We start from the raw sequence: 26832 nt of genomic DNA on the forward strand, positions 1-26832 counted from the left end.
TAAAGATAGCTATTTTCTCTTATTTAGGTACATGTCTTAAATTTCTGACGCATTTTCCCTTTAGATTGTGCAAATATCGAATTATGTAATATGTATTAATAATTTCGACTCTTATCAGAAGCTATTTATTATAACCAACCAATCTTTTAAAATTATTTAAATAATTTTGTGAGAGATGAATTTTGGAGCAACCAGTGTGGAATATATTCTTTAAAAATCTCTTAGCCTACAAGTAACTTGACTGAAGATGCTTAAATCAATAGAAACTTTCTATTTTTATGAGCAAAAATGATGTCACTCTGCAACTGAGCCGATCTGCAACTTCTCCGATATCTGAATGTGCGTTACCAGTAATTTGATATAATCTAAAATTTATTTGCATCCACTCACAGCTGCAATTCTTATTAAGATGTTTCTATTCTTTGCCATTTTCCAAACTTCAAGACCACATTTATTCAAGCCCAAAAAGATTTCTAATTTTGTTTACTATTTAAACTTTTTTGATAAACAAATAGATACTGAACATATAACTGTTTCTAAAACCTTATATGATTCTATTTATCAAATAAATTTTCAAAACTTGGATGATTTGTTTAAATTGCATCATATTTTTGTAACTATCACGTTATGGGCAAATTTTTTTTAAACTGTATAGATCTGCATTTCTAACGCTTGTTCATTTATAAAAAAAAATACTTTTTTACAAGCCCGCATATTACAGGAACTTTAGAGGAAAAATGTAATTTTAATAACATTATTTTATAAAATTGTTACTAATAATAAATATTCCTCGTCTTTGCTTTGTCTTTAATGTTTGTTTAAAATGTTTACGTGAGAAATTTATAGCGAATTTGGACGTCGTTACTATTTAACTTGGCCTCTAAATATGGATTCATTATATTTCTTCTTGATTTATAAGGATTGGACCAGCTAAAAGTATTGGGCTAATTAAGAATACCTCTACAAGGAAACTGATAACTCTGCAGTCATGCCGCAGCACAGAAAAGCAAATAAAAAAAACCCGAAGCTGTGTGTGTAATGGCTACAGTGAATACGAACTACTTCATCAGCTGTTTTGGAAAATCCACCATATTTTATTAAGGATTTGAACAGATGATTTTTCTTTCCATAATATACATATGTATATATTTAAATATATATCTATTTTTAAATTATACAATTTAAAACAAAAATGTTGGCAATAAACTAATGGAAACAAATAGCCCTAGACTCTGAGGCAATGGATTAGCGAGGGGAAGCCCTGAAGCCGGACACCGCCACGAATTGAAATGAACGAATAGAAATAATCATAAAAAGTATGAAAATGAATTGGCGACAAAATTTATTCGCATTATTGAAAAAAAAGCAGCGAACCAAAGCGGTAAATCTTTCGACATCAACGGATTGCTTTATTGTAGAAAATAGACTAACCAGTTCGAGCATGCATTCACGCTATAAGCGTACTCACACCAGATTTCACACTCTGCTTTTTTACTTTAGCTAAACATAAATATTTAATAAATGCACTTACAGCTTCTTTTACTTTTTCGATATAACATCATGTACCAGCTAAAAGTAATGACAAGGACTCAACCTGTACGTACCCCCAGTAACATTACTACGATCTCTTTTTACATTGTTAGCTATTTGTATTTCAACATCGAGAACAGTTTATCTTGATGGCTGTATTCTGACTCTCAGATATTTAAACTCGCAGCTCCATTTAAACTCCTCTCAGTAGCCAGCCAACTACTAATACACTAAAAAATGGGAAGAGCCCACCCACTTTATAACACTGTATTTTGACTGGTTGATTTCCAAGTCTTCGTTAGAAGCGAACTCTTTTGACAAGGCTTAGACGTCGGCTGTCTAAAAATAAAAAAACAATAAAAATAAGCCACACTCTTTGTTTCACATAATTTTTTATTTACAATCAACTGTGCACAGGCTATTTGCTATACATTCAAACATTAATAATTATAACAATATAAGAATGTAAAACAAATAGTTAAAAAATAAGTTTACCATTTGAATATTTATCCATTATTTTTAATTGTTTTGTTTCTAAGTTAATGATATGTCCACATTCCGGGGACCCTATAATTTGTTTAATTTAATTATTTAAGAATAAAAATACAAAGTAACTGATTGTATTTTAAACATTTTTTTACTTTATTAATTGTGAATGCAGCAAAGCATTCTGCACTTATTAAGATTTTGTTGAAAAAAAAAAAATTGCCAGAAGTATCAAAAGGCTGCTTGAGTTATTTGTTTAAAAATTAGAACGCAGCATTTTATTTATTTTTTTGTATTTTGCGGAACATTTAAAAAAAAATTTTTTTTTTTTCTATTATTAATTTTTTCCTTTCTCTGTTTAAAAATCTTCATTAAACAACTTTATTAAAGTAAAAAACAGCCCCTAAATAATTGATCTAGTAATTAAGATTTTTAAATAAATATATTATTGAACTAGTTTTCTATTTTAAAAGACATTTATTTTTTTTTTCTACTCAGTGGTAAGTTTATTCTTCATTTAATTATCTATTTACTAACAATTAACTATTAACAATAAAATTAAAAGATTCTTATAAACGATGATTTTCTTTAATATTTATTAATTAAATAAAAAACGATAACACAATAAATTGTAACACATACTCATCAGTACTAAAAATTCTTAATATAAATTAAAAACGTTCATTTGATGAATACTTTTTCTTTCACATATTTTGTTTATTTTTATTATTTCGTCATAATTCGGTAATGTTTTGATTACAATACATACTTCTTATAATAATAAAAAAGTATTTATTTAATTAATTAAAAAAATTAACCTGATAAATATGTAGTTTTTTTTTCGTATTTTGTATAGGGTGGAAGCCACTTGGATCCTCTCTACTATTTACAAGCTTATCTCGTATATTTTCCTGTTTTATATTTATATATATTTATTCATTCAAATAATTTTATTGTGCTAATTTTAATGTGCTGTCTTTTAGTTGTATTATTGTATCTGTTTTAAATAGCGGATTATTAAGTAAATTAAAAAATATTTTTCTAGCGCTAATGTAAAATAAATCTATAAAATATTAAGTGTATTTTTATTTTTTTCTGCAATGCTTATTAGTTTTTTAAACTAGCAATTTATACATTTAAGGCACCGTGCAAAGTGCACTTAATAACTAATTTACATGTATACATTTATAAATATATTAGTATTTATTATATACTTACCTACAGTAAAAGTATAAAGCTCTAGTAAATTTAGGAATTTACTCTCTTATCCCCAAAATACCAGGTAATAAATGGTTTTTAGGTAGTGTAAACTAATTTAAAGAGAGGAATCGCACGAATCACGACTAAATAATTGTAGACTGCATAATGTGGTAATTTTAGCAATTCTATTGCATGTCACTTTTTGAAATATAATAATATAAAAAAATATTTAGAGAGCCTCTAGAGCCACAGTTGTACATCTAAACAGAAAAGAATTCGAATTGAGATAGGTAAGTGAATATGTTGGCTAGAGATAGACATATTTTTTGAAGTTTCCTCACTCTATTAGAGATGGTGAAAATCTTTGTTCGGCTCCTTCACAACAACGATAAGAACTGTAGAAAGGTAAGGAAGCATCCTTATAGAGAATATCATCGATGTACACTCCGTATTTTGAACACCATCAAAGTTTGTTAGACATCTCTTTTAACTAAACTAAATGATGTATATGCTCGACTAGGATTGGCCAAAATGATGATGGAGACAGTACATAAAATTCTGCAGAAAGCTGCAGTTCATGGATGTTAAGACGACTTGGGATACCAGTTCGACAGCGTAGATAAATGTAAACTATGTTTAAAAAAAGAAGTAAACGCCAAAATGGAAAATACAGAATAGAAGGAAAGCTATTAAATGAGATTTTTTTGTAGCATCCAGCACCCTCTTCTGTACAGATAGAAAGAGGGACAAAGAGTATAATTTCCTCCTGTCAAAAAGAGTATAATTCCTATTGCTTACAAAAACATCGACCAAAAAGCAACGTGGACGAAGATATATTCTAGTAGGAGAAGTTTATGCCATTCAAGAACTGGAAAAATAAGAAATAAAACATTAAAAAACCGTAGGAGTCACCGAGTGATGTAGCAGAGAAATAGAAGACAGAGCACTAACCTGGTAAGGTCATCTCCAGCAGATTTCAGAGGGAAGATGGGTTAAGGACCTCATTTGAGTTTTTCTTTTAAAAAATGAAAAAAGGCCGACTAATCAATAAACATTATTCTTACTTGAAAAAATCTATGAAAGTCAATAAGGGAGTGATGCCAAACTTTACATTTCATCCAGGCGAATGACCTATTTTCTGGCCCTAAGGTAGGTCGCCATTGAGGAATTTTCAACTATTATCTCTTATGAATAGCAAATTTTTCTGAAGTATTGCTGTTAATATACAAGTACATTTAATTATATATAATTATTAGAAAAACTCCCTAGAATTTTACTAAATCTTCACACTTTTACTGTAATACATATCACTTTTCGCAACACATATTCGGATATAAAATTTATTATTTGTGTACCGATCACAAGCGCAGGTTAAAACAAAATGTAGTAATATTTATATTTCAAGAAAAGAAAACTAAACTATAAAAGAAATTTTAAGTACAAAAAAAGAAACTGAATTGAAATATGTTCTAAAGTAAAGACAATTACAATAATCTACAAAAAAAACAAATATAAGATATAATAAAAAACAAAATCACAGTCACATTATTTTAATTCACGTATTTAAAAAAAAAGGTATTCTGTTCTCTTTTTGTCTTTTAAGGGGGAGGGAAAAAATTAAGTCAAACTAATGGACCATACGAACACACCTTTTAAAAATAGGCTAAAAATATTACTTTTTCTTTTTGCTCCGTTTTTATAATTTACACATCTATATTTTCTTTTTAAAACAAGAATTTTTCTTCCTCCTTTTAATCATAAATATATTTATCATCTGTATTAAACCTGTATTCATAAGTATTTACAATCTAGGCTTTCATTTTAATCAAATAAAGGATGCCCAATATTAATATTAAATCGCATAATATTAATAATAAACCTTTCGGCTCAATTGATTTTCTTTTTGTATTTTGTTCATTTTTATAAAAATCTTTTTTCTTTTTTTTTCACTCACACACACACATTAATATAAATTATACCTCTTTTATTCAAAATCTTGAATATAGATTAACAAAATCTTGAACATCAACAAAATAATCTAAATTGACGGGTTGAGCAATTATACGGATTTGTTTATTTTTCTATACAAAGTCAGTAAAAATTATGTGCTGACTTCCGCTTCTGATTGGCTTATTATTTCCATTGATCTTTCACCACTTTGGGTACTCGAGGCTGATAATGTTGGCGCTTTCTCCTCGAATACTATTAAAAAAGATGAAAATTTACAAAATTAATACTTTTCTTCTTAGTTAAATTAAACTTTAAAACTTGGGAAAATTAGTGAAACAATATCTAGGTGAATAAAAAAGAATGGAGATTTTGGTCAAGAACCATTAAGAACTTAAAAAAAAGTGTAGCCTATTCACTTTAACAAAGTTCAAGTTCATTGGACAAAGCAAAATAATAGTGCTTGATTTAAGTACTAATAAATGTTTGTTAGTTAATAAAAATACTTAAAAAAACGCACAAATTTCAATTTATTTCCTCAAATTTTTGTTTACTTTTATTTGAACTTTTTGGCCGCCCAAAAAACATTTTTGAAAACAGTGCTTCCTTTAACCTAGTACCTTCAACCTTCTGTTTAATCTATTATCATCTGTTATTGTAAATAAATCATGTTCCATCCAAGATCAGAAAACTATAATTAAAAGGCATATTTCTAAGTAAAATCTGAAATTTTCTATTTTTTTTTTTTTTTTTATGTTTGCCTTTACAGTCCAAGACTTTGTAGAGAAACCATCGGTTTGAATTCCCACGAAGGATCACCGGTAACCCAGCAATTTTCTTGGAAGTAAAAAACTATGCAGCAACTGACAAAGAGAAGCTGAACAACACTGTCTTCTGATACTCTTCCATTGCGTGATCAAATGTCCAGTTTAGTTCAACTTTTTCCTGAACTAGAGACCAATTCAACATAGTTTACACTAATCAAATGATTAAAGAAAAAAAAAAAAATCTTTGACAATGAAAATTTCCGACTTTATTGGCAACAAATTACATCATTGTGAAATTTTAATTGAACAAAATGGCCTCAGGTTAAAGAACTGATCTTGCAAATTTTGCTTAGCTTTTGCTAAACTTTTTCAATAAAAAATAACCTGTGATTTACTTAACTTTTTCTCCTTAAATTACCATTTAACTTTTCGGAGTAGGCAAAGTTTCCTGTAATTTAAAGCACCCATTTGATTGGTCTTTTCAAAATACGTCACGATTCAATTCGCCAGAGAAACAATTCGCTTCAAGTTACAATCTATATTAGATAAATTTAGCAAAATTTAATAATATTATAAATAAATAATAAATTACTTACACTTGTCCAAACTGATAATAGAACCAGACGTTACGAGATCGGTTACGGTGATCACTGGTTGGGACTCATCTAGATGAGTCCTTCGTCTCACCAGCCACCAATCAATTAAAAACAGAGACAGTGCCAGCAACTTTATACCAGCACATAAGCCAACATACCTAAAATAATATTATGCTTGACTAAATATTATAAAAACAAAAATATAAGCACTAAACATTAATGAGGCTTGTGACAAATTGACCTTTTAAAAAAATAATAACATTGTCTACTAACCTGTATCTAAATTGTTCTATATCGTATAAAAGGCAACGCCCTCCTTTTTCACCGCATGTTGACTTCCAAAATAGACACGTTGAATCTATAAGGTTGCCAAAAAGTATTGGAGCTGGTATATAACCAAATAATCTGAAAATGACAAACTGCATCCCAAGAGCAAATGATCTCTCTTCTTCATTTACTGATCTATAATAATAATAAAAACACACATATATTGTACACATCGAATCATTACTAACTATTAGAAAATTACTATGGATCCTAATAACCAAATAATAAAACTTTACCTTAAAACTATCATAAGTAAAGGCATTTGAGTGACGGCTACAACGAATGTCATAAAGAATAAAAGTATTAGAAATGGAAAGATTGTATGGCATGGCGAATTACACGGACCAGCTGTAGCCACGGGCACCACTGTCACTTCAGCAAAGTCTAATATTGGAGCCGTACTAATACTGCTCACGTTGCCGTGTATACCTGTAAACAATGAAAATTCTTAACGTCACAAAACATATGATTATTTAGTTAGAAGGCTGGTTCTAGATTCGATTTGCTATACATAACCAAGGCCTTTATTACCTTTTGCCGTATTTACTACTAAAATAATTGATTTTATTTCGTTTTTCATATAATATATAAAATGAAACTGATTTTGTTTTCAAATTTCAATTCTAAAATAATTTTTAAATAAAATGTAACGTTATTTTCTTTATAAGACCAATTATACGTCAAAATAAAGATGTCTTATGTAACGAATCATGACTATTCAGCTAGTGAGTTCAACAAAAGTATTTAAATCTACATGCTTTTGGAATTTAACTAAAAATTTAACAGTATATAACCCATCAAAGATGCTGTAACGTATCGGTATCTGAAATTTATCACTTGTTAGAAACTGGTTCATCAAATGACAATTGGATAATTGTAGCCGCTGGAGCATTGCGGTAACTACCGAACAATTAATCTAGGAATGTAATTTTGAACATTTTAGGGACTGTTTTTGGCTAAAGATTGATTTTTTACATGATCTGTGTTACGATACTTTCTTTTGAAAATGGGGCTATAACCGCTTTTAAGGAATCGCAAGGAGACATGCAAGCGTTGCTTTTCATGAAGTTTAAGCGAAGTAATTCATTTTCTGGATAAGATTGGAATGATTATAAATAATAATTCACTGGATTTCTGTACAGGGTAAGTGCTACACGTCTCAGGAATATAGAATACTGGATGGTGATTATTTAATGAACAGCAAGAAGTAATAAATAATTCTTAATAAAAGAAATACAAGAATAAAAATGAAACCAAAAACTCACAGGCACAATTGGTATAATTTGATCTTGAAGAGAGTGCAGTACAACCAGCATGACACGGACTAAAATACGTTAATCCATTGTTACCACAGACTGGTTCCACATCGGTGGTATGGCATTCACATCCAAAGTTGCAGGCCGCTGTAAGGTTTACTTGGAACGGTTCACCTCGAGTACTTAAAACAAATCAAATTGAAATTAATCTAATAAAAAACAGAAATTTATAGTAAATAAATAAGATAAATATTTACTTATTAGTGTAAGGTATAGTTGTCCCTGCCATTTTAACGTTGTCACAACCCAAGAAAAATAGTAAAGCGTAACATGCTAAGCATACAGTGTTCGATATAAGTACAAATTGCACGGCGCCTTTTGGTCTAAGCTCTAATCGTTTAAGCAGACAACCGCCCATAAAGATTCCAATACAAGCACCAGGTATTGCAATTGATCCTGCCAAAGACACAAACAAATATTTAGCATAAAATTATAGTTTTTATTTTCTCTTTTACCGCATTAATTCATAATAAGGAAACGAAAATTTACTAACCTGTAAAAACACTGGCTTGACTCTTTCCAAGGCTAAACTGAGTTTCCAAGTATTTAGGCAAAAATACCACAAAACCAGACACAATGACCAGCTCCATGCAAGCTCCCAGACAGGTGACTACATAGATTGGATTGCACACTAGCCTCCACATAGATCGGGGGATATCTGATAGAATAAAAGTAAAAAACAAAAACCATTAACATCCAAGGAATTACCAACAAATTTATTTTTTGTTTAAATTAAATCAGGCAATATCTATAGCCATTGACGCCTGGAGGCTTCTCAGGGCAGAGAGCCGCCTTTCGAGCGGTATTGACTACGACAAAAAATATCGGGCAAGAACGCAGAAGCTATCAGTAGGATAAAAAAAAAACAAAGAGATTCACCGTGAGAGATCAGCGTAACTAAATGGGGGTATTAATTACTCCTTTAGAAAGTTACTCATATAAAAAAGAAAGAAAATTAATGCAATAATTAACAGTCCAACAACTACTGTTACAAAATAAGAAATAAGTTTTTAGATAGGTACCGAGACTTATATCTTAACATAAATAACTATCTTCAAATTAATAATAATATTAGTTCATATTATTCCTTATTACTAACAAGAACTCAGCACTAAGCTGCAGGAGCAAGCACATACGAGTATATCATTACAATTACTTAGAAAAATAAAATTCCAGTAAGGATGCAGAGACGGTTTATAGAGAACAAAATGCATAAATATTCACTATTTCCAGGTATTTTACATTATTTGCAATCCATTAGAATTTAAGACATCTTTACTAAGGCAAACAATTTTTGAAAAAGCGGTCATTAATGACCTTTTATTTAGATGAAGAAGCTTTCATCACCAAGTAAGCCAAGAGGTCCGCGCAGCCCGAGTTTGGTGCACAACGGGATTACAGGAGGGGGACTATATTTCGAAATTAACTTTTCTCAAAATAATGCTATGCTTTTTGGCAAAGCTGAGGACTTTAAAGCGAGCGCCTATCTGAAGCAATTTTAATTTTAATAATGATTTACTAATCACCATTAATTTTGTATTGTACTTATGATGAAATAAGAATATTATTATTGTATCATTAATGTTGCTACTTACCTTTTACATCCTTTCCATAGGCGGAGTCTTTTTTAGAATTTGTAGCAACTATAGCATTGTTAACATCGGCGGACGACTTCTGAGTATTCGTTCCACATAACCCATTTTTTTCCATTAAACGAATTTTTTCCTTTTCTCTCTGTTCATTACAAATTTGAAAATATTTAATTAAAATAAATTATATTTAATTTAAATCAATGTGGAAGATATCAGGTATGTGAACAAAAAAAAACTTACAGTCAGTACTTTAGGGAATGAAAAGAAGGGAATAGCTACAATTACAAGAAGTAGTCCACAGATAAGGAATCCGCCCCACCACATTCCGACCCAACTTTTATCTCCAGGATCTACAGAACAAAAAAAAAAAAAAAAAAAAAAAATTAAATAAATAAATAAAATTAAAATATAATAAGTCAAGTAGGAGACTTACCAATCTCGAGAGGGAAGCGTGCCAAAGCATCCATGTGGAATGATAAAAGATAAGCTCCTAGTAAAAATCCTAAAACTGGCCCAAAAGCTGCCATACTATACATGCAACCTTTGGGAATAAATATTTATTAATTAATTGTAAAATGTGGCATAGAATAAAAAGAAATTATATGGTTCTCCAAACTTTTCGACTCCAAACTTTAAACAAATAATCAATCAAAAATATGGTCCTAAAGAAAAAAAAATGCTCGGATATCTTTGATTCAAATGGAAAACCGAAATTCAGGAATCGATTTTGTTCAATAAATTCTGGAATCAATTACGTTTAATATTTAAAGTTTATTAAATAACGTGTACTTAAAAAAAATAAATGGAGAATTTATGTAAATATTTTGTCCTCTTTTTTATTTCTCCTCTTCTATCTTGTGACGAAGAAGAGTTTTCTTAATGATTTTCCGTCTTCCTTTGTCATTCCTCTTCTCATAAACAAAGGTGTTTTTTCCCCCAAAGAATTAGCAGCAGTTAGTGATCACTAGCAGTTCTCTCTAGTCACCAGTTTTCTTCCCTAGACTTCTTTACCTCTCTCTTTACATGTTCACTTGATTATCTATATTCTTTTACCCATGGTCACAAGGTATTCACTAATTATGCTGGTAAGAAGATAGCAGTTGCCTGAAAAATCTGGAACTCTTTCCCCCAAAAAAACAAGTCTGCATCATTTAATATTAAACTACCGTTTTTCAAGAAAAGTATGTGGGAACAATAAATAGTTGAAAACACTAGTTATTTTGAAACAGACTGACTTAAATAATGACCTCAAAGCTGGAGGAACTCATTTCGGTTATTGCCAATTGTATTTAAGTGATTTTAAAATGTAATTACATGAGCAGGATAAATCCTTTAAAAGACCAGACTATAAGTTTGGCCCGGAGGCAATAGTTTAGAGACTCCATTAAAAAAGCTAACAATCCACAAATAACATATTGATAAAAAATAGTTCAAAAGAATATTACCAATATAAATTGAGGCATTTTCAGACTTGACGTGATCATCTATATAGGTGGTGCCTAAGGTAAAAAGTGGTGAACCTCCGCAACCCAATAATAATTGTGCTAGAAGGAACAGTAAAACTGGTCCCGTTGTGGATGGAGTACCTTCAATACAGTTTTCTCGCAAATTATTGTGGGGCGCTAAAGGAGGTGCAGATAGGCCTGTAACATTAGAAAATAAGTGAAAGAAAATAAGTAAGGTTAATTTTAAAACATAAGTGATAACCTTCGTTTGTTTACTACCATCATTTTATTGGGGATTCTTCTTGCTACATCAAGTACAATCCGGCACAAAATTAATTATTCAAACCAAATACTTTTTGCATCAAAACTTGTATAATATCTCAAATTTTATTAATTTAAATGTAAGTAGGGGGAGTTACCGTAGTTAGTAATGTTTTTTTTTTTTCTAAGGATCTTAAATCTTCGCCCAATGCACAGTAACTAGGTTAATGTGGAATGCAAACTTTTTTTTTCAAGATATCAAGATTTGATTCCTCTACTAATGTTCTTTTTATTTTTGACGTGCACCTAATCGAGTTTCTTCACACATTGTTTACCAGAAAGTGTCTTCAATATGAATATCTATTACAGCAGAAACATCATCACTGAGATTTTACCAGAGGAGAAGAACGTCAACTAGTAGAATATGGTAGCCCTAACTCCGTAGGGAAGAGCTCTAAGATTATCTAAAGGAATCCTCCTTATTTGAAGCAATAAGCTCAAAAAAAACAAGTCGAGCTTCAATAAATAATGCATGAAAATCTACGAAATGTATTCAACAGCGAAGCCTTCTCAATTTCTACCATCAGCTAAAGACTGGACTAGGTAGAAATGGGAAACAGGAATTCCAGGTAAGTGCTGCCACTTACCAAAGAATACAGTTTACAAAAGACTATGCAAAATTGTGCTCTTTTTGCAGATGTGAAAATTTGTCTTCGATCTCCAGAAGGATAGTTGTGAACTAGGAGACGTCCAAATAATAAATTTTTATTCACCAGTTTTTGAAATTTAAAGTAATTTTGAGCATGTATAGTTTTTGTATAGACTTATTACCTGAAGATAGCCGTCCAAGGCCCATATCTTGTTCTCTGACAGAGACAGTTTTACAAATATTGTCAGAGCTAGAATTTGTATCTATAATAGAACTAGAATGTGGCTCGGCTGTGAAGTGTGGTACCATGAACACTAACGATCCAACGCCCATTATCACCGCACCTGCAAACAAGGTTATTTATTTATTTATTTTTGGTTAAGATTGAATAAAGTTCACAAAAGCAAAACTAGATTAACAGATATAAAGTGGTAATTTTTCAACTTGAAAATTTACAAATACAGCGTTTGTTCAAATATAAAAACCTGAATAATAAAAACAAAATTTATTATAATTTTAATTTCAAGAGCTGAGATCGCCTTCAAGTCCTTTTTCAACGCACTTTCTGCCTCCAGACAGTGTTCTCTCGTTATAGACAGCATTAACCATTAGTAAGAAGAAAGAAACTCCAACGAAAAGAAAATCTAAGGGCTAGCAAATGGATTTGAACCCCGAAATCGAAAGCGTTAATCCTTCTTTCTTAAATTGATATAATAAAACAAATGAGCCATTTTTAGCCCGAATTTGATAAAATTTGGCAGGATGAAGGTTTAGGGTTTATTAGAAGTAATTCTTACGATCTCTGTCTCTATTTTGATGCGTGATTGAGCGAGTGTAAATATTTGATTGTTCATAAATGGTAAAATGAAGAGCACGATGAGGATAAATTAGAACAGTAATTTTAATTAGGGATAAAATACCTATTTATTGATATTTCTGAAGCTCTAAGATAATTTTAAAGTTAGTTCAATAAAAGTATATAATAATGAAAATGGCCAGCAAAGTTTTCTGTGATTACTAAAAAATATTAATAAAAATGTATTTAATGTTTTAATAAAAATTATTTAAATGAAAAGTTGCTATAAAATTTCCAAAAGTAAATGTCTTTTTGTATTGCTGTTCATTATTTTTGGTGACTGATTCACAGTTTCAATAATTGCCAGTTTCACTCGTGATACATTTATTCTGCCGAGCTTTCGACCTAGGGACTAGGTCATCTTCAGGGCTAGTTTACAAAGTAATATTTAACATTACAGGGTTGGTGTGTCTTCTGTCTTGTCTGTTCACATTCAGTCCATGAACTCAAAATCAAACTTGACCTATTTGCATACCTAGGCTTGTCACTATCATTCAAGGGCCTATTTGTGTGAAAATTTATTTAATACATTCTGAGGATACATTAAATGAATGTATTTAAGTCTATCGTACTGTTCTGTAGTTAAGAATAAAAACCAAATATATGCTGAAAATTTGGTAATTAAAAGCAAATTAAGATAAACAAAAAATGTGTTTTTGCTTTAGTTTTTCTTTATGAATTCTCGACTTTTGGAATTAATTTTATAACAAATAAAATAAGCGGTTATTATAGCATACTTAAATTACGCAATCAACGTTATAGCAATCAATTAATAAAGAATAATAAAATTAGCAACAACATCATTTGGCAGAAGAATGAATTCTAAGTACAGTAAAACTCTCTTAGAACATTTAGTGAATTTCTCTTTTCTGAAGTTTATTATGTGATGTAGTTATTTGCTTGGCTGTATTACATGAAATTTAAATTAAGGTGTCTCAACTGGGAGTTCAATTAGAGCGCAGACTTGTTTCCTTGCTTCAGTGCTTCATTAAAACTGCCATGACACGGTAACACGCTTTGTGAACTCCCTCTTCTTCCTTTATATATACTCGTATGAACGGTATGCCTTACAAAATGAAATTGACCAGAACCTTCTTTTTATTCTTTTAATAAATTTTAACGATCTCAAAAACAAAAAATTATATATCTAGCAATATTTATAAAATAAAATTTGTAAAACAAAAATTAGCCTACCTATACCAATCCAAACTGGAATGTGCCTTCTTGAGCCAAGATAGCTGACAAATATTACTGTTATTACATTGCCTATTTCATACGATGATGCTATAAGGCCTGAAAGACTGCTGGGAATTTCAAATCTTTTCTCTATAGTGGTTATAACAGAATTAATGTAACCTGAGCTTAACGCTTGCTGCAAGGTCACTAGGAATGATAACAGAAGCACAAAAACCTGAAACAAATTATTATATAATAGTCTCTGACAAGAGTAACTAATTAATAATTATAATAACTATATATATATATTTTTTAAAAAAAATCTGTTATTATTTATTTTTTCAGTATTAATTTGTTTACATCTAAATGGGTTTCACCAACATTAAATAAATATTAATGTTAATAGAATTTTTAATAACATAAACCAATTTACTAAATAATTTGCAAATATTCACACTTTACAACTCACAAACTATGATTGGCTATTTGAAAATTCATGAAGACCAGTTGGACAAGCAATGACTAAACTTAATTAAAGTTTTGAGACAATTAATTGTTTACAAATTATGAAAAACACAATAAATTCAAGTCAATGAAATAAGAGTGTATGATAAAGTGTAAATATTGCATTTATTGTTGGTAATGGTACTTACTTTAATATTGGCACAGCCTTGAATTAGGAATGGTCGGCATGCCAATATACCACAGTCGCGAATATCCTGAGGAAGGATTGCTGCAACTTCGGCAAAAGTAGCGTGGGCCCGTTCTTTCGCTTCCGTTTTGGCCCGTTCACTGTTAGGAGGGAAGAAATGGATATCAATCAATAAATAATACTAAGAATAAAAAGTGCCTACGGAAGCCCTCATATCAAATAAACTTTCCAATTCTCCGCTATACTCAGCCTAGCATATCTTTTTTTTTCTTTACCAGCGGAGAAAGCGTCTTCGCCTCAGTTAAAAATTCCTACAGGATATGAAACATATCTGCTACATGTTTTTCTACTACGGTTTATAGTGAGTGGTTCTTGCCTACTTACTCCGGATTGTCAACTGAGCTCTATCAGTGACAATGTTCGCCCCGTACTTCTACACTAGTCCTACCCCTTTCCAGCTATCACATCTAATAACAGTCAAGGTTATCAGTAAACAGCTCCTTGATCAATCTTTCTTCTAGCAAGGTAGGTCACTCAATTTAAGCATTTTGCAATTAATTTAGGGTTCAAGTTTTTCATTCATTAATCCAAAGATTTTTCTTGAGACCAAAATATCTATCGTTCAAAATTACCTGGGAGCCCCCCGAAGAGGGAAATAGGCTAGGTACTTTTTCAGGATTTTGAAGACAATGTAGGTATTCCATCCAGACAACACAGCATCTATACTATGAACTCCTAGTACTAGAACTTGATAGTCAGAACGAAAGATGGTGTACAACGAGTTAGATTTAGGAAACTAAACCTTATCAAACAAATCACTCATTCATATTTAGACAACTTAGTCCATTGTAGAAATGCCAACATTATAGAAACTAACAATGGCAGTTTAGTTCATTCTGTACGCTAAGGTAGTTGCTCCACCTCTACCAAGATCAGAATCGAGTTTCACGCCGTTAGTAACAATGGTTTCACGTATATGAGTTTCGTTTTGCCATGAATGTTTCTCACTATTCTGTCTAGGATCAAGGTTCAAAACAAATGGAACCTCCACAGAATATCAACATTAAAAAGGATATGTTAGCTCTGAGCTATATGGGAGGCGGAGATGAAGTTTAATTACGACTGAGTAATTTGCCCTTGATGAGAAACGACCACCGAAGCAAATAAGTTGGATTCCGGTGTTCAAAAAAAAAAAAAAAACCAAAAATACTCAAGCAGTGTTAAATGGAATGTAAGAGATGTCCACTTACTTGTCGACAATGCCAGACGAAGGATTTCTAGAATGACACTTGATAAGTGTGTCAGGCGGTGGAGGAACGCTGGGCCCAGGTTGTGCAGGCTCTCCATCCGAGGTTGGCTCGGAATACAGGCCAGTCATGGCGTACATACTTTCCTGCCGTCTATGGCCGTGCTGGCCACCACCGCCCCCGGCTGTTGTACTGCCGCCTCCAGTCGACATCTTCACTAACCACAGTCAATTATTTCTGCTGCCTACAACATCCGCCACGCACACTTCTAGCCATCCCCTGTACAAAACAACAGAGCAAAAAAAAAAAAAATTAGAGGAATTTTCAGTTCTTTGGTTAAACATAAATACAGATTAACAATTAATACTTGAGAAATAAAAGCGGAGGAGCTATTCTATTTCTTTGGACAGCCTAAGAAAGGAATAATGGTAAACATGTAGACGATACTACGAGGGAAGTGACTCATTTCAGCTAGAACAAAAGTTCGAGATTGTACAAATGTCCTAAAGAATTGTTTTCTTAAGGGAATTATGTACAAAAATTTAAAAGGAAAACGAAAATTGCACTAGAACCGTAATGACGTCTAGGGTCAGATAAAGAAAAATTAAAAATCTTTCAAGTAGAAAAAGCCTCAATGATAACAATTGGAATGACTGTCGCAAGAAATCCAATTTAAAGTACTCCGTGCCATTCTAAAAGAATCCGTTTGTTCTGGAGGAATTTACTGATTCTTGTAGAAGAGTATCGAGATAGGAAAGTAACTGCTGATTAGGTTTGCCACAAATAATTTAGTAGGAACTTTAAAATTAAAGTCCCAGTAGGAATAAAATGGTGAAAATCAATAACTATTAATTAAACGATTATTAGATTTATAGTTTTATAATCAAATATTAAAAAAAAAAAAAACGTATGACATGTTTACATTTAGTCATACCAATTGTATGGCATGGAACTAATTTAGTCACAAGAATTAACAATTAGTCATGACTATTTGTGACTAACAATGGCTGTTATATGAAGCGAGCTACAGCCTAAAAAAAATAGTCCTGTACATATCAAATTCTTCTGAGACTCAACGTGTACTGTCAAAAGTGTTGATGATAGATAGATAGGTCAAAATCCTGAACAAGTACCCAGTAAAGATATGTTTACTACAGTTCAAGTATATCATTAGAACTTTGTAAACTCACTGATTCCATTAATAAACGTTTTTAATGACCAAAAACTGGGTGATAACATTTTATGTCACTTTAGATTGACTAAAAATAGAAGCTTCTAAACATTGACTGCAAATAACAATTCGATCATACTTTCGTTGTAATAATTTTTTATTTCCACAACCGATAAAAAGTTATTCAATTATAGGCCGTAAACATCGTTAGAATTAATTATTGTATTTGGGATTCACCCACAAAGAGAAAAATAAGTTTTAATGCAGTTAATTTGTGAAGGTTGCTATTTTTTGCTGTATTTTCACTCTCTTATATTTTTTTTAAAGGCCATTCCTTCTCCAACTAGCAAGAAGTTACCAAAATAAATTTTACTAACAAGCATCGATGCTTAATAAAATTGCTTACCATTCTAAACAAAATAAACAACCATCAACATAATATGGAAAACTTATTCAAATATTATAAGACCTAGAATCTGCAAAAGCATAAAATTTGAGATAATCCCCGGATTGGATCATAATAATATAAAACTATAAAAAAAAATCAAAAAATTATGTCCACTTTGATCATCTTTTATATTCAAGAATTAATCAAGAAAATATCTCCATTTATAGTAATTACTCTTAAATTGATTCCATTTAATTGCAGTGGAAAAAGCTGTCAAATGCAGGCGATCATTGATTAAGTCTGCCAAGATAGGACAACAAATGCATTAAACCTCTGTTTAATGAATGCATTTACACCATTACTCTCAATAAATATGCATCAGTAAATTTCTATACTGATTTAACAGCTAAATAATTATCTAGCTCAGAGAATTGCATTAACAAACATTCCATTATTCTGGCTTAATTTTAATACAAGGAAAACAGAGATTGATTAAAAAAAAATAAATACAAAATGAACATTTATCAATACTTTAAATTTAGGTCCCAACAAAATATCCTAACATTTGTATAATTTTACAGAAATGGATATAAAAAAATTAATGAAATACTTTGGAAGGTGAGCTATTTAAAGTAGCAGTTTTTTATAAATCCCTTAGTATTATTGACCCATTACCCAAGTGGTAAAACCTTCTCTCAGTTGGTAAAAGGATCTTTACAGCACCGTTCGACATATTCCTACCTTTCTTTCAGGGAGCCACTTAAGAGTTTCGGTGAAAAAAACAAGGAAAATGGAGTAATTATTACAATGTAAATTCGCAGGTTAGACAAAGTTGATATTTTGTCTTGTTTTAGTGATTAATAGTCCACAGTATTATCTAGAATATTTTGTATCAATTTTGAAGGAAGTAAACATGCTTATTTTACTACTAAATAATTTTATAAATCAGATAATTCCCTAAAAGTTTTAACAATAATAATTTTAAAAATAAAAATCAATGAACTAGATGTTTCTGTATGTTTAGTTCCACAATTCACCGCTAGATCGCAGCTAAATGTAGTTTTCTATTTAATGTTTTTATTTCTTAAAGCAGTTAGTATAAGCCACAATGTGGATGCGACTCAAGAGGTTCCACTTTGAATGTTGAAAAGTCATTCAAAAATAAAATTTTGGAGGATTTCAGGGATGCCATACACATGTTGTCGATTTAAAAAATAAACTTTGAAATCGTTTTAAGTTCTCTGATTGTAATAACTTAACATTTTTAAAAAGATGTAAAAAACGCTTTATCAAGGTTGAAGGCTTTCTGTGGCTCTCTTAGCCTCTTATTTGCGATTCTCGATCGATATCTGAAATCTGCTCTCAAGAGAACGTCAAAAAAGTACTAGGGCTACCTTTCACAATCTGGTTTGATTCCCTACTGGACTTTTAGGTTTAAAGCTCTACTATTCGGGGCTCACCCAAGACCCCTATAGAGAATGAAACAATTATTTAAACTTAAGACTACTGTTCTGGTTGTCCAAACGTTGGCTGGAAAATGTTGATAGGGCTAGGAGTATAGGGTTATTTCCTTTTAAGTGAACAGTTCGGCCAGTTGTGAATCTTAAACGGGACTGGATTTCTGTGCCAAACTTGACTTGTATTGCTTCGTTGTTTTTGCATGGTGGCAAAGTAAGTATAAAGAAGTTATGGCTTAGGGTTATGATCTAGATGGAGTAAGGCTTAGACCCTTCCCAGTGGCAAATTTTAAAAATAGTGAAACTAAAAATATTACAGAACTGTTATGCATAAGTTAAATACGTAGATACTTAACGCAGCTAATTATTGCATTTTTACTTACAGAACTTCGTACAGTCTCTCCTAGTTTGCTTCCATTGCCACAAGTAGTTAATACATTACAACTACAGTACTTATTCCTAGACATATTTATTTGGTGTAGTAGTTTGTTTCTATGGATATTGTACTATTTCTAATTTTAAAAAGAAAATCCATAAGATGCAATAAGTTCTTCAACAAAATCCACTTTGACCATGCATTCAATTGAATTAAATAAAATGTCTTTATTACTTACTAAAAACATAAACAAAAAAATCCATCAAACATTACAAAGACTAAATTATTCTAAAAAATTCAACAATAGGTTTAAAAATATTGAAAAGTAAAAAAATATATTCATATAAATTCCTTGAAGTAACAATTCATGCCTGTTCAGACATGTCTGTTCTGGGCCAATTCTACTTCTTTCTTAATTTCTTTTTAATAATAAAATTTTGTAAAATAATATTTTTTTATGTACACTTTTTTCTTTCAAATACTGTATTAATAATTTTTAAAATTTGATGGTATATTATCAATTTAAATAAAGAAAAATTAAAGAAAGAAAAAAAAAAACGCAGCAGAGATGTTACCTGCACGAGAACACGTGTTAAACTGATAACAGCGTGAAGGTAGTAATGGCCGTTACGATCGTTACCTACTATGTGGTTACTTTTTTTTATTATTAAAAATCACTGAATAAATATAGATCGATTTTTTTTAATTTAAAAAATAGTTTTTTACGCTTGAAGTATTTTTTAAATAATTTTAATAATTAATCTACTTGGGAATACTTTATGAGGTTTATGATGGTGACTATGCCGTTTTTTTGAGAATAAAATAGTATTAAGTAATTATTAAGTAAATACAAAGTTTTTTCTACCTTAATTAAAAGATTAGTATAAAGTAATTCAAGTTTTTAAGACGCAAGTTAAACAGCTGATTATCACGACTTCCTTTTAATATTTTGTTAAAATCTGCCGATAGATTTTATTTAATTTTAGATTTTTTTTTTATTAAATATTTAATAACTATATTTAATATTTTACCAATGTTTTAACCGTGATTTAGGTGTAAGAGCCAACAGAGGATCTAGAGATATATCTTCCCCTAAAAACTCCTATGAAATATCGTTACAAAAATAGGTTTTCAATAAAAATAATTAATATTGAAAACCGATCACGAATAGATAAAATTGTTAATTTGATCTTGAATATCTCGGCAAACATTAGGGATATTGAAACGGGGTCAAAATCGTTTTTTTTTTACAATTTTTTATGTAGTTTCCATAATCATTGTCAAAACCAGTGGTTCTTATGAAACCCAGATCAGTTTTTTTGGCCTTAACTCCGCCAAAAATGAAGATACAGCATCGGGGTTGGGAAATTTGAAAACTAGACCAAAATAAAAACATATAGTTTATTTAATGGGGGTTTTCCGGATTTCCGCTTTCCTAAAAAGTAATTAGCGATTGCTGCGTTTTAAATGGATCACCCTTGATATGTCCCAGCTATTCCAGAATACTTGCTATAACCTCGGGGGAACAAATTCGGCAATCCAGTTAACTTCTTAAGCTCTGTGTTTCTTTTCATTCTCCAACTACTATTTAAATCTTACGAGTATGATGTATTTTATGAGTTAATTAATTACCCAGACTTGACCATCAGAGGGAAATCTTCTTTCAATCGTTATTGTCATAAAACCAATTTCCCTGGGAAAATGATTATAATAAAAGCTATAGATAGTAGGTATTATGTAGCTTGGAAAAATTGTAAGTGTTTATTCGTGAAAATCTAAATAACAAAATTGAATAATTGTACTTCCGGATGAAGGTATTTGATTGCTAAGTTACTGTCAGTATTTCCGGTGGGACCTAACCGAAATGAAAGGTTTCTCAGATATATGTATATTTTTTTCCCACAGAAGAATTTTCTAAATACCATGTATATGTGAGGTTCAGAGATCTCAAAATGGATACTTTAGAGAGAAAATTTGATTCGATAGCAATACTTCTCCCTACTAACAGTAGGAGAAAGGAAAATTTTTAGAACTTTTCCACCGCTAGACTCCAATTTAATCTTTGCTGAATCCCTTTTCTCATGTTTTCCGGCTCATGGTAATCTTTATTTGCACATGAAAATTCAATAACTTCTTTAAAGTTTGAAACTGAAATAAATGAGTTTTTTGTTTTAAAAAAATTTAAATACAAGGGATAGCATCAGGGAGGCGACAAGATGGTGGAAGATTGTGCCTTGCCACATCAATCATATTGGATATATTTTGAACATTATTGAAAAATTGTTTACCTTCTTCTGTTTTTAAATCAAAGTGCGATCTTTTCTTTCTAAACATCATTAAAAGATGGGGCTATTTTTATAAGATGATGGAAAGCTAGAATTTTTTTATAATAAAACTAATAATAGTACAAAAAATCTTTAATAAGAAATAAAATTAAAAATAGAGAATGATTGATGTTTAGAGAGAAAGAGCCCAGAGTAGAACAGTGTCTCTCCGTTTAGTTACAATCTGTGCCAGCGTGGTTCTGCAGGAGTCGTAGAGCGAACCGGGGTGACGCCAGGTGCGCGGACATTGATTCTTCTCAGTGTTGGCAAGTCAAGGTCGGGATATCATAATTCAAAAATGGTCTCCGCATAATTATTACTCAATTCAATTAAAATTCACACTATCTATCTATCTTTTAGGCATAATTTAGATTATATTTTATTTTACTGGTTAGTAATTTAATTTTCACTGACTTAACTGTGGATGACAGCCAAAGATCTATGAAGAAATGGCTAAGTTCTAAAACTAAGTTAAGTCTTAAGCGATGCTTATTTAAGGTTATTACTCAGAGTGTGGCTATAAATCAATTTACAGTTACCTACAGATCTATTAAGCCAAATATTGCAACCCAGCAGGGCCTTATGTGGATTTCTATGAGTGTTAGGAGTGACAGATTAAGTTTAGTGTCATCTTGTTAGGCAGGGGTCCCTAAATTTTTTTACAAAGAGGGCCAGTTCACTGTCCCTCAGACCGTTGGGGGGCCGGACTATAAAACAAACTATTCTAAAGTAAAAAACGAGAACAAATGGAACATTTCAAATAAAGAACAAGTAAATTTAAATCACCAAACTGCTCAGTATTTCTGTGGGAATTATGGGCCTGCTTTTGGCTAATGAGATGGTCAATGCCCGGTTTAGTTATAGTGCTTTGCCTTTCTTCCTACTTCTGCTGTTATTTTACACTGCTTTCGGAGCCATGACGCGTGCATCCCGCGTTATTGGAAGTAGTACTGTACATGAGCGACGCAGCGCACCTCCACATATAAGTGCTCCTCTCACTGATCACCAATGAAAGAGATGCTCCTTCCGGAAGTGCGGCGGGGGCCGGATAAATGTCCTCAGGGGGGCCCTGTTGTTAGGCTAAGATACTCGTAGGGACACAAAGATTCCTGAAAACAGTAGCACTCCTCCTTAGCGACAGATTGATCTATTTTCATAATTATTCTCAGCGTTGTTGACGAAAACACTGTTTTTCATATTCTTTTATTGAACAAAACTTCTATTAAAAATATAACTAATTAATTTTGCTAACGAAATGGACGAGTTTGGCTGTAAAGTTTCACAACTTTTACCAAGAAGTTATTTTCATTCACTCTCAGAAATATTATAACAAACAAGCATTTCCTTTTAACCAGAGAAAACACCCTGGTCTAAGAGTAGACTAATTAAAAGGGTCCCGTGGCCTTTCGTTGTTCCAGACAGATTGTTATTAATTATTCTGTCAACCCAGTAAAATTAATCAACTAGCAAATTATTTAATAAAGAAAAATTTGCCCTCAAAAATAAGTTGGAGTAACTTTGAAAAAAATATATTCTAATTATTCTTATTATGATGTTTTTTCTAAAAAAATTAATGAAAGTTTTAAATAAAATGTAATTTGATGTATTTTAAATTAACTTATAAACGGAGTTAACTTATTTTTCATCAAGTTTTATTATAATTTCGGTTTTATTATCGTTTGACGACCTCATTCTTTATTCCATTTCTATGTTTTGCAAATGCGGAGCTTTAAAGTTGTTTCTCTTGAAAGAATTTTGCAGTGTTGCTACTCTTAGCCAGTACGAGAAGTAATTAGTTTCGTCATTTTAAGTTTCATTAAGTTTCCTGACGAACAAACGAACACTATATACCGCTCTACTTGCTCCACTGTGGACGTGAATATAGCTCTACGGGAAGCGCCAAAAAATCGAACATCAACCAACTTCAGACCTTACAATCAAAAATCCTGTGAACAATAGTTAACGCTCCCTTCTACGTCTCCAATCATACTATACACTCTCAATCTAAATATTCCTCTCGTCTCTGAAATAGCCCCAATCTTGATACACACAAAACTTCAATCAGATCTACACAGTCATTACAACCATCTTATCCACAACACTGTCTACTACAACACTTCCTTCCAAATCCACAGCGCAGACTAAAGCGGCGATGGCCTGTGCGACCATCTCAACATTTAACGCCGACCTCCTAGGATGGTTGCTGTGTAAGATTGCCAACCTGGACGAACTAACGGCTTCCATCACTGGATGATCGTCGTTCACTCCACTCACGCCTCTTGGCGCACGTGCATGTGTATTTGCGCCATCCCTTATCTCTCATCACTTTTGCCTATTGTACCAGGATACAGTTGCAAAATAAATAAACTAATTATAAAACAAAAAGAAAAGTTCTATTGTCTTTTAAATTCCATCACTTCCAAATCACAGATTAAACGACGGAAAATTCAATATTTTGAACTAGTGTCGATTTAAGAGACTACACTTTGATACTTCTACTGCTCTGATTTTATTTAAGCTGCTGGGAAGATCTTATTCCATTATAATTTAACATACTCAGACAATAACGCATCCAATTTTGTCTTCAATTTTAATTAAGAATTATTTAACCTTTTCATCAATTGTATTAGTTGCAAAGTTATTAATAGATAATGCGGCGAATTCCCGGCGAGAATATGATAGGGACAAAAATAAATCAATAAGAAATTTGATTAATTTAAAAGGATTTGAAAATAGAAAAATGATAAATGATAATTTGAGGTCTACATAAACAATGAATAATTGTGAGCAGTAAATTTTTTTCCATATTTCCATCTCACTTACTTTACATCCCTTTCATCGATCGTAACCTTGGGCACACTTCAAGGTTAGCGCTCCATTAATGTAACCTACCCAGTCTTCTGCAATGTCCCTCTAGTCCTTTTTCCATTATTAAGAGATAAAAACCCTCTTTTAGATGTTTATCTCTGTGACGTCATTGTGACGTATCACAGGAATTTCATTCGTTCTCATTTTCTCTTTTTCGCAATTTATAGTTCAGACTGTAGTAAAAGAGAATATTAGATGATATTTAATCTGAACCTTTGATATTATCTCTCTTACTACTAAGATGTAATTAATAAAACTTACACTTTGCAGAATTTAGAGGCAGATTTCAATAATTAATCTGAGAATCTTGACTTATAATAAGGCCAAGAGTCTGCAAAGATTATACCCGGAAATTAACCCAGAATCTGCAGTTTATTTATACTTCTTTTTTCTTATTTGACAATTTTTACGGCAATAGTGAAAGTAGAAATTAAATAAATAAATTAAATTAAATCTAACGTCTAGAGACCGGGAATCGAACCCATTACCATTACCCTTTGCGGCGTTCGCCTTTATATTCATTGTAGAAGAAAATCCAAAGAGTACTTAAAAATGACATTTTTTAAAAGAAATAACTACATCGCTTTTCATACGGATATCCGGGATTCGGTCTTTTATAAATATATATTATATATTTCGAGTATGAGGAATTATCCAATGAAGTTAAACGATGAATACATCCAAAACTTTCCCATTGAGATTCACGTGTTTTTGAGCTTCCCAGAGTTTAAACAATGTTTTTTTTAACAAAGGAATTTTGGAAAGCTGTTCGTATCAGTGGTTCATGTTGTTCGATTGGAAGATCCAAGATACCTAAAGAAATGGCTACTCCACTATGCAGATATCTGAGTGTTTAGGGTATAAGAACACCAATTTAAAAACAAAATACCGCAGTAAGTTCGAACTTTAGATTTCGTTTGGGTTATTCCCTTGGGGGTGCGAATTTAATTTAGCAATAGAATCGATAATCGAAAGCGCTAAATTGAGGTACTGAAGTTAGTGATTGTTATTTCTTTTTCTTTTTGAGGCATCAAACACATTTTTTCATACATATTTGAAAAAATTATCATTTGAATTATCAATATAAAAACTTTATTTCCTCCAGTATTTATATAAAATATATTTATAAATTTTCTATATAAATTTAAAATCAAAGATAAGTTCATATACTGTGTTCATTCAAGATTAAAATGAAGATAATACAAAGAACACTTGGGGTGATACGTTTTGAAAGTTCAAAATAAGATCATATTTTATTTTATATTATTTTCGTACGGAATGGAACATCTTGAAAATTTTGTATTTAGGTCAGACATTGTTTGTCCTGAAGGAGATATATTACTTTTAACTTCGGCTAGATTCGTATTAATTCGGTTTAAGAAGTTTCGATCGTTTTTAAATTTATTGTCGTACAGACAGAATCGTTAAGGTTTAATATTTATTCTAATTTGGAATTATACAACATTGTGGGCTTAATCTTGCCTTAGGCCTTTTTTTTCACAAGACTGGGTAGGCTTAGATAACATCTTTGCAAATGGGACTGGCTCATTTATAACCCATGTTGCATATTATGGCAATAATTGGTGTAAACGACCCCTTATATCCTGTTTGTTTGGCTAAGACCATTAGCGCTATTGGCATACATCCTGAACCTCAAAAAAAAAAGGGAGTTGCTCATACCAGGTGACAAAACGGAACTCTACGTTACTGAATTTATCCACAGTAAATACTATTCTGTGTTAGGTTAATGCTAGGCTCCCCTGCCATAAAAAATGCGTTAAGAAAGAAACCGTAAGGTTAATTTAGGTCACAGATTTCTGCATTTGATATCGGAGTTCTTGAAAAGAGATCTAACAGTAGAGCAGTGGTTCATAACCACTGTTCCGCGGAACACCAGTGTTCCGCGAATATGGTCCAACTGTTCCGCGAATTTTCAATTTTAAATGTATTGAAATTTAGAAACTTAGGAAAAATATGAAAATAAAAAATTGTTCAATTTTTTTTAATTTGAATTTAATTTTAAGTTCTTGCTAAATACCGAATTTCAAATTATTTAATGTTAGTGTTCCGCGAGAAAAATATATACATATAATTGTGTTCCGCGTCTATGAAAAGGTTAAGAACCACTGATATAAAGGGTTGAAAATGTTTTGGGTCATGAAATTCTGTAAAATGGCCGTTCTATATCTCCCACTGTGAAC

The 26832-nt window shown here is 31.3% G+C and overlaps 1 protein-coding gene across 7 annotated transcripts in view; it reads right to left on the reverse strand.

The window, feature by feature from the left end:
• Window positions 1-1905: 1905 nt before the first annotated feature.
• Oatp30B (Organic anion transporting polypeptide 30B) overlaps window positions 1906-26832 on the reverse strand; it is a 235110-nt gene continuing 210183 nt past the window's right edge. For 4 of the 7 annotated variants that reach the window (XM_074135386.1, XM_074135385.1, XM_074135387.1 and 1 more), the window contains 15 exons: window positions 16051-16326; window positions 14802-14940; window positions 14167-14383; window positions 12299-12460; window positions 11207-11404; window positions 10195-10302; window positions 10002-10111; window positions 9765-9903; window positions 8663-8827; window positions 8367-8565; window positions 8119-8291; window positions 7090-7282; window positions 6800-6988; window positions 6527-6684; window positions 1906-5418 (listed from right to left, as the gene is read on the reverse strand). In XM_074135386.1, coding sequence (XP_073991487.1) covers window positions 5318-5418; window positions 6527-6684; window positions 6800-6988; window positions 7090-7282; window positions 8119-8291; window positions 8367-8565; window positions 8663-8827; window positions 9765-9903; window positions 10002-10111; window positions 10195-10302; window positions 11207-11404; window positions 12299-12460; window positions 14167-14383; window positions 14802-14940; window positions 16051-16259 — 2460 coding nt within the window. In that variant the 5' untranslated portion in view covers window positions 16260-16326 and the 3' untranslated portion in view covers window positions 1906-5317. Of the gene's footprint in view, window positions 6453-6526; window positions 6685-6799; window positions 6989-7089; window positions 7283-8118; window positions 8292-8366; window positions 8566-8662; window positions 8828-9764; window positions 9904-10001; window positions 10112-10194; window positions 10303-11206; window positions 11405-12298; window positions 12461-14166; window positions 14384-14801; window positions 14941-16050; window positions 16327-19446; window positions 19583-26832 lie in introns of those variants that run through there. The other 3 variants (XM_074135388.1, XM_074135391.1, XM_074135390.1) reach the window with 3 other exon arrangements.

This window comes from Rhodnius prolixus, unplaced genomic scaffold (assembly GCF_049639745.1).
Source record: "Rhodnius prolixus isolate KJV_2025 unplaced genomic scaffold, Rpr scaffold_5, whole genome shotgun sequence".
In the NCBI taxonomy this organism is placed as follows: domain Eukaryota; kingdom Metazoa; phylum Arthropoda; class Insecta; order Hemiptera; family Reduviidae; genus Rhodnius; species Rhodnius prolixus.